Source organism: Anolis sagrei, chromosome 6 (assembly GCF_037176765.1).
Source record: "Anolis sagrei isolate rAnoSag1 chromosome 6, rAnoSag1.mat, whole genome shotgun sequence".
Taxonomy (NCBI): domain Eukaryota; kingdom Metazoa; phylum Chordata; class Lepidosauria; order Squamata; family Dactyloidae; genus Anolis; species Anolis sagrei.
In genome coordinates, this window is record NC_090026.1 from 15,358,082 (window position 1) to 15,373,730 (window position 15,649).

The 15,649-nt window shown below is 44.8% G+C and overlaps 2 protein-coding genes and 1 long non-coding RNA gene across 3 annotated transcripts in view; all 3 read right to left on the minus strand.

The window, feature by feature from the left end:
- Positions 1-14,378, minus strand: part of LOC137097340 (apoptosis-associated speck-like protein containing a CARD) — a 73,821-nt gene extending 59,443 nt beyond the window's left edge. Inside the window, exon 1 of the mRNA XM_067469813.1 lies at positions 13,926-14,378. Coding sequence (XP_067325914.1) covers positions 13,926-14,202 — 277 coding nt within the window. The 5' untranslated portion in view covers positions 14,203-14,378. The remainder of the gene's footprint in view (positions 1-13,925) is intronic.
- The window catches only part of LOC132779354 (NACHT, LRR and PYD domains-containing protein 1b allele 2-like), a 214,964-nt gene that overhangs the window by 147,271 nt on the left and 52,044 nt on the right, over positions 1-15,649 (minus strand). The gene's annotated exons all lie outside the window — the stretch shown is intronic.
- Positions 6,098-7,470, minus strand: LOC132779268 (uncharacterized). The gene is made up of 2 exons (XR_010910120.1): positions 7,405-7,470; positions 6,098-7,220 (listed from the first exon to the last, which is right to left on the minus strand). It is a non-coding gene; the product is annotated as an uncharacterized lncRNA (long non-coding RNA).

A 15,649-nucleotide genomic window follows, 5' to 3' on the forward strand; every position in this document is an offset into this window, starting at 1 on the left:
GCGGAGCAGGATTTCGGCCAGGTACGGGGCACGCGGCTTCCACTTTAACACGGCGGGGAATCGGTGGGCGCCCACGGAGCGCCGGAGCTCCCGCTCGAATCGCCGGAGCTTGCTGTTCCCCAAGTCGGCCAAGGCGTTCAGCAGCAGGGCGCCACGTCCCACGAACGGGAGTTCGACGATTTCGCTCGGGGAGGACAGTATTCTCCTCCTGCGGCGCGAAGGGCCCGGCTGGGGGTCGCCAGGGGTCTTCGCCATCGTCCTGAAGGACCTTCAGGGGATCGCCGGCTCCTCTTCCAGCTCCGCACGAACGCCTCGCCCGGGGAAAAGCGCCCAGTGGGGGAAAGAGCCAAAGGGCGTGGCAGAAGTCTCGATTTCGCTTTTCCGTGAATGCGGTTCCTGAGGTCGGGGCGGGGCGGGGCGGGCGGACGTGGCCTCAGGTGGCAGCGAAACCTCCCCGTCGCCGCCTGCCATCCTCCTTCCACCCGCAGCACCTTCGAGCCTGGAAGACGGGCCTCTCTCTCCTCGGGAAGGGAGCGTGCATCTTCTCTACTGAAGGATGGATGCACCTTGAGCTCACTTTTCACCGACACAGCTTTTGTAAGACCTGCATCCCTTTACAGCAAGGGCCCTCAGACTTGTTAAACAGAGGGCCAGGCCGCAGTCCCTCAAACTGTTGGAGGGCCGGATTATAATTTGGGGGAAAAAATGAATGAATTCCTATGCACACTGCACATATCTTATTTGTAGTGCAAAAACATTTAAAAACCATGCAATAATTAAAATGAAGAACAATTTATTTATATTTATCTACTAGCTGTACCCACCACGCGTTGCTGTGGCCAACCCTCCCTCCCTCTTTCTCTCCTTCCTTCCCTCTTTCCTTCCTTTCCTCCTTTTCTTTCCCCATCTCTACCTGTTTCTTTCCTCCCTTTCTTTGCTCTTTGGTTACATCCTTCCTTCCTTCCTTCCTTCCTTCCTTCCTTCCTTCCTTATCTTTCCTTCCTTCTCTCCTTCCTTCCCTCTCTTTTTCCTTTCACTTTTTGATTTCCTTCTCTCCTTCCTTGCTTCTCTATCTTTCTTTCCTTCTTTCCCTCCCTGCTTCTCTCCTTCCTTCTTGACTTCCATTTAATATTGTATTTATATCTTACATAGAAAGAAGGAAAGGAAGAAGGAAGGAGAAACAGGAAAGAAGGAAAAAGAAAGGGAAGGGGGGGAAAGAAGGTAAGGAAGGAAAAGAAAGAAGGAGGGACAGGAAGGGGGGGGAGGAAAGAAGGAGAAGGAAGGAAGGAGGGAAAGAAAGGAGGGGATGAAGAAAGGAGGGAGGGAAGGAAATGAAGAAGAAAGGGAAAGAAGGAAGGGAGGGAGGGAGGAAAAGAAGGAGAAGAAAGAAGGGAGGAAAGAAGGAAGGAAGGAAGGAAAGAAAGAAAGAAAGAAAGGAGGAGGATGAAGAAAGGAGGGAGGGAAGGAAATGTAGGGGAAGGAAATGAAGAAAGGGAAAGAAGGAGGAAAGGGAGGGAGGGAGGAAAAGAAGGAAAGGAGAAGAAAGAAGGAGGGACAGGAAGGGAGGAAAGAAGGAGAAGGAAGGAACGAGGAAGGAAGGAAGGAAGGAAGGAAGGAAGGAAGGAGGGAAAGAAAGGAGGGGATGAAGAAAGGAGGGAGGGAAGGAAATGAAGAAAGGGGAGGGAGGGAGGAAAAGAAGGAAAGGAAGAACAGGAAGGAAGGGAAGGAGGGAAAGAAGGAAAGGAAGGAGAAGAAAGAAGGAAGGACAGGAAAGAAGGGAGGAAAGAAGGACGAAGGAAGGGAGGAAGAAAGGAAGGAAGGAAAGAAAGAAAGGAGGAGGATGAAGAAAGGAGGGAGGGAAGGAAATGAAGAAAGGGAAAGAAGGAGGAAAGGGAGGGAGGGAGGAAAAGAAGGAAAGGAAGAAGGAACAGAAAGGAAGGGAAGGAGGGAAAGAAGGAAAGGAAGGAGAAGAAAGGAGGGACAGGAAGGGAGGGAGGAAAGAAGGAGAAGGAAGGAACAAGGAAGGAAGGAAGGAAGGAGGGAAGGAGGGAAGGAGGGAAGGAGGGAAAGAAAGGAGGGGACGAAGAAAGGAGGGAGGGAAGGAAATGAAGAAAGGGAAAGAAGGAGGGGAGGGAGGGAGGAAAAGAAGGAAAGGAAGGAGGAACAGGAAGAAAGGGAAGGAGGGAAAGAAGGAAAGGAAGGAGAAGGAAGAAGGAAGGACAGGAAGGAAGGGAGGAAAGAAGAAGGAGGAAGGAAGGAGGAAGAAAAGAAGGAAGGAAGGAAAGAAAGGAGGAAAGGGAGGGAGGGAGGAAAAGAAGGAAAGGAAGAAGGAACAGGAAGGAAGGGAAGGAGGGAAAGAAGGAAAGGAAGGAGAAGAAAGAAGGAGGGACAGGAAGGAAGGGAGGAAAGAAGGAGAAGGAAGGAAGGAAGGAAGGAAGGAAGGAAGGAAGGAAGAAAGGAGGGGGATGAAGAAAGGAGGGAGGGAAGGAAATATAGGGGAAGGAAATGAAAGGGAAAGAAGGAGGAAAGGGAGGGAGGGAGGAGAAGAAGGGAAGGAAGAAGGAAGAAAGGACAGGAAGGGAGGGAAGGATGGAAAGAAGGAAAGTTGTGAACATGCAAGTTAGAAGTCCTTTCTGCTTTTTGTTTTTGTTTTGTTTTTTTGAGTGGAGAACATAAATTGGGTTGTTAGGGACATAGTGTCCAAATTTGGTGTCAATTGCCCCAGGGATTTTTGAGTTCTGATGGTATCACAAATGAACATTACATTTTTATTTATATAGATATGAAACCATTGGGAGAGGTTTTTGGAGCTGGCTGCCATCTCTATGCAGATGACACTCAATTCCACTACTCTTTTCCACCGGAATCCAAGGAAGTCCCTTGGATCCTGGACCAGTGTGTCGATCTGGATGAAGGCAAACAGGCTGAAGATCAATCCCGACAAGACAGAAGTCCTCCAGGTCAGTCGTATGCCTGACCAGGGTATTGGGTAGCAACCTGTGCTTGATGGGGTTGCACTCCGTCACTGAAGGCGCAGGTCCGCAGCTTGAGGGTCCTCCTGGACTCAGTGCTGATGCTTGATGCACAGGTGTCGGCGGTGGCCAGGATGACTTTTGCACAATAGAAACTCATGCGCCAGCTGTGACCATACCTCACAAAGTCTGACTTCACCATGGTGGTCCACGCCTTAGTTACCGCCTACCTTTGTGACCATATCTCCCTCCATGAACCAGCCCGAACTCTTCGATCTTTGGACGAGGCCCTCCTCTCGCCCTTGCCAGTCTCCCAGACTCACCTTGTGGGTACAAGGGAGACATCCTTCTCCTCTGTGGCCCCTCAACTCTGGAACTCATTGCCCGGAGAGATTAGGAAAGCCCCTACTTTAGAAATCTTTAAAAAGAATCTCAAAACCTGGCTCTGCCGTTGCGCCTTTGGAGAGTAGTCACACACCTCTATGCTATTGCTCCCTCAGCGTTCTTGTCCCAGGAGTTTCTCTCCTCCAGCCCCCCTTGTACGTGGGTTTGTTTATTATCCCATCTCTCCACAAGTTCTCTCTACAATTAGTTTTAACCCTTTATCTCACCCGGAGCTTTTAAATAATTTTATGTACATGCATTATGTCTCTGCCATTATGTTTGGTTTTTATGTTCTATTTGTATTGTTTAAATGCTTTGATTTATTTATTATTTTATTTTATATATATATACTTTAATGTTATGTTATGTTGTTTATTTTATTGTAATTTTGAGGATTTTTTGAATTGTAATTTGTTGTTCAGGCTTGGGGGAGATGGTGGCGGGGTATAAATAAAGATTATTATTATTATTATTATTATTATTATTATTATTATTATTACCTCTAGATTGGACTATTGCAATGCACTCTATGTGGGGCTTCCCTTGAAGACGGCCTGGAAACTTCAATTGGTCCAACGTTTGGCAGCGAATTACAGGGAGTAGTCAACCCTCCCTGTTCAAGGAGCTCCACTGGCTACCGCCGACCATCATCTTCCGGTCCTAATTCAAGGTGCTGGTTATCACTTACCTTTGCGACCACCTACTTCTACAAACCTGCACGACCTCTTCAATCTTCTGGAGGGGCCCTTCTTTCGCCCCTCCCTCTATCACAGGCTCGACTGATTGGAACAAGGGAGAGGGCCTTCTCCGCTGTGCCCCCCCTCCACTTCTGGAACTCAGAAGCCCCTACCCTAGCAGCCTTCAAGAAAGAATTAAAAACTTGGCTCTTCAAATGTGCCTTCGGAGAGTGGCCATTCAACTCATTTGTTTGTTTTCACTTATTGTTTCCTTCCTGGGCTTTCCCCTCGTTTATTAAAGGGAGGTAGCGTTTTAAGAAGGCCCTCTCTGTAATAACTGTATGGGAGCAAGGCAATAAGAGATTATAAATTAATGTAATGTCAATCCGGACTGGCTCTGGAATATGACCTGGATGATGTGATTTTTTAATTGTTTTAATGTTATGTTTTAATTGGTTGGTTATTTGTTGATGTATGTATACATGCGTCATTGAATTGTTGCCTTTGTAAGGCCGCCTTGAGTCCCCTTGGGAGGAGGGATACAAGTATGGTAAATAAATAAATATACATATTATATGAGTCTATACTTAGAGGAGGCTGAAGAGAGAAACAGCACAGTGGTTTGCCTATTGGACTCCATGTGGCTCTACACTGCTGAATGAATGCAATTGAATCCTGGGAGTTGCAGTTTGGTCAGGCTCCTGCACTCTTTGGCAGGGAAGGTGAAAGACCTTGTAAAACTACAACCCCATGTCACACTCTCTCAGTCTCTGATGGAGGCAAAGATCAACTCCTTTCCCAACAAACTTGGCTAAGAAAGAAACCTCAGTGATGGGTTGGGTTGGCCTTCCGGTCAATGGGAAGTAACCTGAAAGCACACCACCACAAACAACCTGGTGGGTGGGTTGTTGTGAGCTTTCTGGGCTGTATGAGCATGTTCCAGAAGCATTCTCTCCTGATCTTTTGTCTGTATCTATAACAGGCATTCTCAGAGGTTGTGAGGTATGTTGGAAACTAGGTAAGTGAAGTTTAGATATCTTTATATGTCCAGGGTGGGAGAAAGAACTCTTGTCTGTTTGAGGTAGGTATGAATGTTTCAATTGGCCACCTTGATTAGCATTTAATGGCCTAGCAGTTTCAAGGTATGGCTTCTAACTGCCTGGGGGAATCTTTTGTTGGGAGGTTTTGGGAGGTGATTAGCTGGCCCCAATTGTTTCTTGTCTGGAATTCCCCTGTTTCTGAGTGTTGTTCTTTATTTACTGTTATGATTTTAGAGGGGTTTTTTAATTTATGGGGTATAGTGTCTTGTCTGCTTTGTGGTTTCATTGCTCTTCAGGGTCATCAAGGAGAAGACATTCACTGCTGCTTTGTACGATTGGCAGGATTTGGGATTGGCGTCTGTGGTGATGCATACCTTTGGTAGGCCGCAGCCTGGAAGTCAGTGAGCCGGCCTCCATGTTGGTAGGCAGCTCAGTGTAGCAGACATCTTAGGAGAGGCAGCTAAGCAGAGGGGAGGAGCCCAGCTATCTCCTGATTGGTTAAGACCCGGTGGGAGGAGTTGGAGCAGAGAGTGTAAAAAGGCTGTCAGTTCTGACAGGAGGGGGAAAAACAGTTTGGACAGGGAAGAAAGAGTTTGGACAGGAGGGAGAGAAGAAGAAGGATTTCTGACAGGGAGAAAAGGATAGATTTTCTTAGTGAGCTAAGAGTTTGCCTGTTAGAGAATAGTTTAAGACAGGTGCCTATACAGAGTTTGACTAGGAGAGTCAAAGTGAAGACCTATGTTCTTGTGTTGAGTTAGGACACAAGTTGTTATATTCTCTTAGGGACAGAGTAGTCTAGGGAAACTTAGATACTCTGGGGGATAGCCAAGAGAGGCTTGTCAAAGAAACTCACTGCTACAAGGTATAGAGTGAGGGAAATAGCTCATGTTAAAGAAAGGAAAATCAGTTTAAAGAAACCATTTCATAAGAAAATTGTGCTTCAGTAACAAAATACGCTTGTGTACCTCATAGAAGTCAGTTGTATGTCTCAAAGATCTTAATAAACTTATTCTATAGTTCACTGTTTAAATTGCCTCAGCCTTGATTTATTATATAAGATAAGTTCCAATAATTCTCAACATCTTTACAATTCAGTCACTGGAAAGGAGCCATATAAAGAAGGAGCTGGTGTATAAGAAGATTTACCTCAAGTTTAACAACAAGACAATTTCTCAAACCAAAGTTTGAGTGGTGGCAGCAACCCTACCATTACAGACTCACGTTTCTGCAACACACTATGAAGTGCTTTGTGACAGGATTGTGTTAGTGTTCAGTCAGAACCTAAAGCCCTGTGCCGGCAGTACTGAAGACCGACAGGTTGCAGGTTCAAATCCGGGGAGAGCGTGGATGAGCTCCCTCTATCAGCTCCAGCTCCTCACGCGGGGACATGAAAGAAGCCTCCCACAAGGATGTTAAAACATCACAACCTCCGGGCGTCCTCTGGGCAACATCCTTCCAGACGGCCAATTCTCTCACACCAGAAGTGACTTGCAGTTTCTCAAGTCGTTCCTGACATGACCAAAAATAACCTAAAGAAGTAAAATCCTGTACCCTGATCTTTCAAAGTGGTGGTCAGCTGTGGGGTGTTTAACAGCGGAAGGAACGTTTGTGGGTGTGTGTGTGTCTGAGGGGATCTGTTAGTGAAATATTAGTTCAGGATCCTCTTAAGTCTTTACAGTGACTGTGTGTGGGCATATTCTCATCAAATTGATAACAGCAGATGGGATTAGGTGTTTTTACCCCTTGACTGTGTTGAAAGTCCCTGAGTGCCCCTGTATTTTCGTTATAGCGTCAAATATATTGAAGAACAAGAGCAGAGAAGTCGCACTGTACAGGTGTATGTGTTCTGGCATCATTTCATCATCTCTCACCATCTTCAAGGTCCTCAATAAGATACTTCTGCTTGACCTTCAATGCCTCATAAAGACGATTCTTGCAAAAAGGGTTCCAGCTTGGGAGGAGCATATATAGCTCCCGCATTTTATCCTGGGAGGTCTTCCTGGAGAGGATTTTTTGGTATTGCTCATAATCCAGGACAGCCCCATAAAGCATATCCAAGACTCCCTCTACGTTGCCGGTCCGTCTTATCAGCTCCTCTCGGTGCTGCTCAACGAAGTGCATCCCTGGTGCATCAGGCAGACGTTCCTCTGAATGCAGGGAGGGAAAGAGATAATGTCTAAAAATTAATAGCATAGACTGTTGTGAAATCTTAAGAGCTTGGAGAAAGGTAAACTCATTAACTGCTGGATACTTAGGTCTGCCATCAAGCAATCCTGATTTTTAGAAAATTGGTAAGATTAAGAGAAGCCTAAAATAGATAGAGGGACTCACCCTGTGTCTCTGGATTTGCATCAACTTTGATTGATTTGTGGGTTTGGATCCAGGAAGCAGCAGCACCTGGAAAAGGAAGAAACACCAACTGAGTGTTTAAACTGCATAAATCAGGGAGCAGGAACAGTGTAGTCAGATGTGAAACCAGATATTATTTTAGATTTAAAAATTGCCTTTAAATGTGCAAATTGCCTCCTACATGTCTATCAGAATCTCTATATCCTGGATATTTTTAGGCATGGGAGCAGCCTTTTTTCCCCCAAAGGAATTTCCAGTTTCCCCCCTGGAGGGACATTGCAACTAATACATCCCTCCCAGGGCTTTTCCACACAGCCCTATATCCCAGAATATCAAAGCAGAAAATCCCACAATATCAACTTTGAACTAGGTTATCTGAGTCCACACTCAGATGTGTGGAAGGGCCCCCAGGTTCCTCAGGGGACTAACCTGACATATATAATTAAAAAATGTACGAGAAATGAAAAAAATGACAGGATATGAACTAATTCCTCTGGAACAGGTTTAGGCAAAGTGTTCTTCCACAGGTTTTTATCAAACTGCAGTTCCCATCAGTCCTAGATGGGGTAGCCAATTGTCACGAAAATAAGATTTATAGCTTGATGGCATTGGACTGATGATTGTCCATCTCTGTTATATTCATATGTAGCCCATGGGCTGTTTTAACATGTAATTAAAACAGCCCACTGTTGGACTCTTACATACAGCAAAGTTTGGGTTTCATATATTAAGTGACCTATCAATACATGTAAACACTGAAAAGAAAACAAAACAAATTATTTTAATTAAGATAAGCACTTGGAAACCCTGAATGCTTAATCAACATCATGCAATTAACTTAATCTGGCCCTTCTATACAGCAGATAATGTGGATTTTATATGGCAATATAGATGGGGCTACAATAATCTACATTGCCATATAATCCAGTTCAAAGCAGATAATGTGGATTTTATATGGCAATATAGATGGGGCCTACACTGCCATATAAAATCCACATTATCTGCTTTGAACTGGATTATATGGCAATGTAGACTCACAGAATCTGGTTCATCTGGATTCTCTGCTTTGATAATATGAATTATATGTCAGTGTAGACCCAGCCTTAGCTGCACAGAATTCAGTCTTCACTACCAAACCATCAACAGTTCGATCTACAATTTGCTTTTGATATATAAAATGTAGATGTTAAAATAAGAAAATGTGTATTTGTGGTCTAGAAAATGAGGACAATGGTCTTCTATTTCACAGGCATCATTTGAGAACTAAAAAGGCTATATTGCAAACTACTATTGGTGGGATACGGAAGAGCAGTCAGCAGAGCTTTAATCCCAGTTGTGGAAGCGCATGGGTTTTAGGTACAGCACCGATTACAAGCGGAATCTGTGGGTTTCAAAGTTATAGTTAGAAAGGAGAATTTAAATAAAAAAGTCAAAATAGATAGAACTGCCCTTTCCTTCTCAAACACACACAAAATTATAGTATGAGGCCCCTTTTACACTGTCCTTATATCCCAGGATCTGATCCCAGATTATATGCTTTGAATTGGATGAGTCTCTACTTCCATATAATCTGAAATAAACAAATAATCTTGCGATATAAGGACAGTGTAGAAGGGGCCTGAGATTGCTACAATATCACAGCTATGGTCTTCTGAAACTGCCACCTTTTCCTTCCTCTCCAGTAAGGCAGCATTGTGGTGGCCACTGATGTGTCTTGATCGCTAGTAGGGTGGAGAGGAACACAAACCATGATATATATATATAATATATAATATAACTTTATTTTTATACCCCGCCTCCATCTCCCCGAAGGGACTCGGGGCGGCTTACAAAGGGACAAGCCCAAGGATTACAAGTTATAACAGACAAAGTAAAATACAATCAATAACAACAGACAATAAAAGATTAAAATCAATTGCCATCATAAAAACAACACCCTGGCTGGCCAACCATTTGAAGCAAGGTTCAGGCTCAAAGTAAGTGCAATGAATCCTTGGTAGAGCTGAGGGAAGGTGCAATAGACAGGGAGCTGGGCTGCCAGGATAATGCCCTTGGCCATTAAAGTGTCATAAGTAAAGAAAAGAGGCCAACTAAAGTGCAGAAACCTAGATAAGGTCAGGATAATTATCTAGTGAACCACCTCGTTGAAAGCACAATGGACCAACCAAGTTTTTAATTCCTTGTGAAAAATGGAGAGAGTGGGGGCCTGCCTGGGGAGGGAGTTCCAAAGCCAAGGGACCACCACTGAGAAGGCCCTCTCCCTCGTCCCCACCAACCGCGCCTGAGAAGAATAAAAGAAATGTTTAACAATATTCCTGTGTAAACTCTAGTCTGGCCCTCCAACAGTCTGAAGGACAGTGAACTGGCCCCCTGTTCAAAAGGTTTGAGGACCCCTGGTCAAAGGCTTTAGAATAGTCAATAAAACGATAATTATTTTATTTAGTTTAAATAACAAAATATATATAATTGTAATATATAACTATATTTAATATAATTAGGTTATGGTTTATTAAATATAGGTATATATTACAATTATATATTTTTTGTTATTTAAACTAAATATTGCGAAATTATGGGTTTTTGTCCTGAGGTGACACACCACCTGAATTATGCTCGGTTTTTTGGCGAATTTTGACACACCACACTCAAAAGGTTGCCCATCACCGACCTAGAATTTTGATCCAAAAATATAGTTTGTATACAGTGAAACAAGAAAAGATTGCAATATCAAGGAATAAAACAAATATATCAAATTTCTACCCAAAACATAGAAGGCTCCCTTCTGTAGAAGAGAAACACACAATGTCAAACCTGAAAGCCAGAGAAGCTGAGAAGGAAGGCAAAGACAGCAGAAAACAGAAGTCAGGATTCACAGAAAGGAGAGGGTTTCCTATTAATCTCATTCCTGACTACAGATTTGGAGAATTATGTAGACGTGGGAGCCTTGCAGAGGCTAAATGGACAATTAATTTATGTCACATCTGTAACTCCTTTCATTCTGCTAGTTCTTATTGAATGTATGTTGAGTGTATATATAGTATCGCATCTTATTGTCCTTCTGGTTGCTTCTGGGTCTGCCCTACACCACTGGAGAAATTACACTATTTAGCTGGTATTGCACCACCTGACATCCACCGGGAAGTAGCAACCAATAGTGAAAGGACCAAGGCAGAGACATCTCCAGCTCATCCCTTGTTTGGGTATCAGCCAGCACGTCAACGACTTAAATCAATAAGTAGTTTTCTAAGATCTATAGAGACACTCGCTGGCTCAAGTGGCAGGTTAAAACCCAGAACCTCAACCAATGGCTGATACCAAATGAGAGACTCCCCCCTGGGCACACAGAAGACTGGGAGACTTGGAAAGTGCTGAACAGACTGCGCTCTGGCACCACGAGATGCAGAGCAAACCTCAAGAAACGGGGCTACAAAGTGGAATCCACGACATGCGAGTGTGGAGAAGAGCAAACCATTGACCACCTGCTGCAATGCAACCTGAGCCCTGCCACATGCACAAGGGAGGACCTTCTTGTGGCAACACCAGAGGCACTCCAAGTGGCCAGATACTGGTCAAAGGACATTTAATCCACTACCAAGCTTGCAAACTCTGTTTTGTCTGTTTGTTAAAAATTTGTTTAAAATGTAATACAATTGTCTGGTTGATACTGACATAATAAATAAAATAAAAATAAAATCTCATTGTCCTGCAGTTTTTATAAGCAGGCTTGGCTATATATTATTAACCCACTACTGAGAAACTTGCCCAATGGATCAGCCCAATTCTATATAAAGTTTTTAGTAAAGACTTTCTATATATATTTTAGATTTCAATCTTAATGTCAAAAATAAGTAGTATGATTTTACATGGGATTTCATAGAATCCTAGAGTCGGAAGAGACCTCATGGGCCATCCAGTCCAACCCCCTGCCAAGAAGCAGGAATATTGCATTCAAAGCACCCCTGACAGATGGCCATCCAGCCTCTGTTTAAAAGCTACATTTGTGCTACATTAGAACAGTAAAGACAAGTGTTACTTAAGTGAAATAAACATTAAATATTAAATAACCAGAAAAATAAAATAAGGTGTAAACACTAAACTAATCTGGGAATCTGCTATTGCAACACGTCCAATGAAGTGGCTTAAAACAAAGATTAGGGCTAAATATGTTCCAATCTACTTGGATTACACGAAACTCATTCCAGAAGTGTGTTTAAGAACAGATCCAAGAGTCCAGAAGAGCCTTGACAATTTCCCCCAAGTTCCTCTCTGAGGAAGCCAGGGTAAGACAACTTCCTGCTTTAGATTCAGGCTGAAACTTGTTTTGTACGTGTTTCCGGTGTTCTTACCCTTGTTCATATGCATCTTGGTCTTATCAGTTTCTAATCTGTTTGCAGTTGTGCACCTTTTACCGCGGAGCAAATTGGATCTTTGGACCATCATAAAGTTTTGATTGATTGATAATTGGATAATTAAAATCAAACTGCAGGCGTAATCCCATTGTAAAATCCAAGTGGACACGAAATGTATAATCTGGGCTAGAGAAAGGGCTTTTAGCCTTCTTCCCCTTCACAGCTTTTGTTACAAGGCTGTAGATCAGAAATCCCTTGTTTTACTGACTGGGGGCAAAGTATCCCTAATTATTTCTAAATGGAAGGAAATGACTTGAAATGTCTCAGAAGTGTGGGGGTAAAAATGCCCTCAAATTCTTTATGCAGGGCATGGATTTCAGGGAAGAAAAGGGTTAAAAAAACAGGCCCTGAACTGAAGTCTGCTGTAGAAGGGAAATGATAAGGAAATATGTGAAATTGAAAGCACAGGAAAGCATTTACAGGAAGGTGGGGGGGGGGGGGAAGAGGCTCAAGTGGGAGTGAAGTAAAAAAAGCAACTTTCAATCTTTCTTATTTTTTCTTTGTTTCATATTTAATTATTAAAGTTCAAGAGTGTGTTTCAGACAAAGAAAAGTACTTGACAAATAATCCCAAATGCCCTGTAAATTGACTATCAGTGATGGCTGAGATCTTTTTTTCTGTTCTAATTGGTTTGTGCAATTTTTTCCCATATCAGGAGCAACTTGAGAAACTGCAAGGTGGGAAGGAAGGATAGGAAAGAAAGGAAGGGGAAGGATGAGAAAGGAAGGAAGGAGAAGAGGAAGAAGGGGAAGGAAGGGAAGAGTAGCAAATAAAGGAAGAGGAAGGAGGAGGAAGGAGAAAAGAAAGGCAGGGAAGGGATGGGTAGGGAAGAAGGGAAGGGGAAGGATAGGAAAGGAAAGGAAGAAAGGAGAAAGGGGGGAAGGGAAGGATAGGGAAGAAAGGAAGGAGAAGGATGGGAAAGGGAGGAAGGAGAAAAGAAAAGAAGGTGAAAAGAAAGGGAAGGAAGGGAAGAGAGGGAAGAAAGGAAGGGGGAGGATAGGAAAGGAAGAAAGGAGAAGGGAAAGAAAAGAAGGGGGAGGAAGGAAAGGATAGGGAAGAAAGGAAGGGGAAGGATAGGAAGGGAAGGAAGGAGAAAAGAGAAGAAGGTAAAAGAAACACAAGGAAGGGAAGATAGGAAAGAAAGGAAGGAGAAAGGGAAGAAAAGATGGGGGAGAAAGGGAAGGATAGGGAAGAAAGGAAGGAGAAAGATAGGAAAGGAAGGAAGGAGAAAATAAAAGATGGGGAAGAAAAGAAGGTGAAGAAAGGGAAGGGTAGGGAAGAAAGCAAGGGGAGGACAGGAAAGGAAGAAAGGAGAAAGGGAAGAAAAGAAGGGGGGATGAGAAGGATAGCAATGAAAGGAAGGGGAAGAATGGGAAAGGAAGGAAGGAGAAAAGAAAAGAAGGGAAAAAAAGAAGGGGAAGCAAGGGAAGGGTAGGTACAAAAGGAAGGGGAAGGATGTGAAAGGAAGAAAGGTGAAAGGGAAGAAAAGAAAGTGAAGGAAGGGAAGGATAGAGAAGAAAGGAAGGAGAAGGATGGGAAAAGAAGGAAGGAGAAAAGAAAAGAAGGGAAGGAAGGGAAAGATAGGGAAGAAAGGATGGATAAGAATAGGAAAGGAAGAAAGTCGATGGGGAAAAAGGAAGGGGAAGGAAGGGAAGGATGGGGAAGAAAAGGAAAGAGATGGGGAAGGGAAGAGTAGGAAAGAAAAGAAGGGGGAAAGGGAGGAAGGAGACTGGGAAGGGAAGGAAAAGTAGGGAGGGAGGGAGGAAGCTTTAGATGGCAAAGTCCACTCCCCACTTTTGTCAGAAGGAAAAGGGGAGAAATAACAACACATCCCCTTCCCATCTGTGACAGGCATCCCTATGGCGCTTGAACCATTGAAGGCCCTTCAGTCCCACTTCAGGGGGTTTCCCATCACCCAATGGTTCCCAAAGGTGGATCCTCCAGATGTTCAGGACTTCCTCTACCAGTCGCCCCGTCCAACTTGAACCCCAGCCAGACCTTCTGGAGCTGAAGCCCCAAAGAGCTGGGTGAGCCAGGTTTGGGGAATCAGAAGCCCCCCCCCCCCCGCCCAGGGTCCCCCCTTCTCTTCCTTACTGGTCCCGGCGAAAGAGGCGAGCTTCTCGGCCTGGCGCTTGCAGTTGATCTCCTCCAGCACCCAGATGGCCACCCTCTCGGCGTACTCCTCGGCGTAGAAGCTGAGCAGGAGCTCAGCCAGGTCCCCGGTGTCCGCCTTCTCCAGGCGCCCTTTGGGGATGTTCTCGTAGCCTTTCTTGACCGGGAATTCGTTGAGTTTCCTCTTGAACCGCTTCAGATCCGCCTCCTTCAAATCGTCCAAGGCGTCCAGCAGGCGGTCGTGGGCGGACTTGGGCATCCTTTCCCCTCGCCCCCCGTCCCCAGTTCGGTCTCAGAGGAGGGCAGGCTCGTTTCCCCCCTCTCAAAGGTGCCCCAGGGACAGCGAGGGCGAAAGAGAAAGAGAAAGAAGGCGCTTCCTCCACCTCGCGAGGCCATTGGCGCAGAGGAGGCAAGACCGGCCCACGCGTGTTTCGGGCTCAGCCCCACGCTTCCTCATTGAAGGGAAAGAAGTTGTGGGTTCTCCTCTTTTCTTTTCTCCACAGTGCTTTCGGGGAAATGCATCTGTAGAAAGAAGGGACGAGGGTTGAATGAAAAGTAATGCCTCCACCTTCGTAACTCCTCAAGAGATGGCAGTATTGGTATGCGGCAGGTACTGGCTTGTTCAGTAGACTCTCCTCTACAGTTCCATTTCGGCCGGAAGCCTTAACATTGAACGGTTGTGTTGTTAAAGTGCAAAGTATGGAACCCTCCGCAGATGGTTGGTCAGTGCGTTCGATTTATTAAAATATTCCCGGTAATAGTATGAAATCTGGGTCCGGAAGCTCTGAGCCTTACGCTCTTTCCGCTTTGCTCCTTCGGGAGCGCTGTTTGCGCAACGCAGAACGGAACACAGATATTATAGAAGGAATGTAAGAATTCTTTAATGGTATAACCCTAACCCAAACCCTAAGCCTTACCCTAAACCTAACCCTTAACCTAACCCTAAACCTTACCCTATTCTTAAACCTAACCCCTAAGCCTAACCCTAACCCTAACCCTACCCCAAACCCTAAACCTTACCCTAAACTTTATCCTACCCCCCCCCCCCGCCTTTTCTATCCTTCCACCAAATTGAAGTATATTCCCGCCCTCGGTGTGCTGCTCTCCCTTTCCCTTATTCACAACCACCATTGCGGAATGTGCGGAATGCTCGGGGCTTCCGGACCCAGCTATCATACTATCACCACATTCCCATCCAAACCCAAGTAACCAACCCTCGTACATATCTATGTTAGTTCGGGATCAACATTAGATGGTGTCAGGGCATTCATGGGAACGATGTGTTTCCCTCTCCCATGAAGTAACTTGAGTATTTGTGTAAATACTGCACAGTGAAACTGGTTCAATTCAACCCGCCTCCAATCTGCATTATATTGTTTGTGTTTTTTACTGACTTTCTAGTGAGTTTCTGGCTTGATCTGCTCCACAGTGAATTTTTTTGGTGTCAGAAGTGACTTGAGAAACTGCAAGTGTCTTCTGGTGTGAGAGAATTGGCTGTCTGCAAGGATGTTGCCCAGGGGACGTCTGGATGATTGGAGTTTTCCCATCCTGTGGGAGGCTTCTCATGTCCCCACATGAGAAGCTAGAGCTCAACAGATGGGAGCTTTTCCCCTGCTCCCCAGATTCGAACTGTCAACCTGTCGACCAACCAGTACTGTGGGCAGAAGGGTTTAACCCATTGAGTTGTGCCCTTTGTGGACACCTTA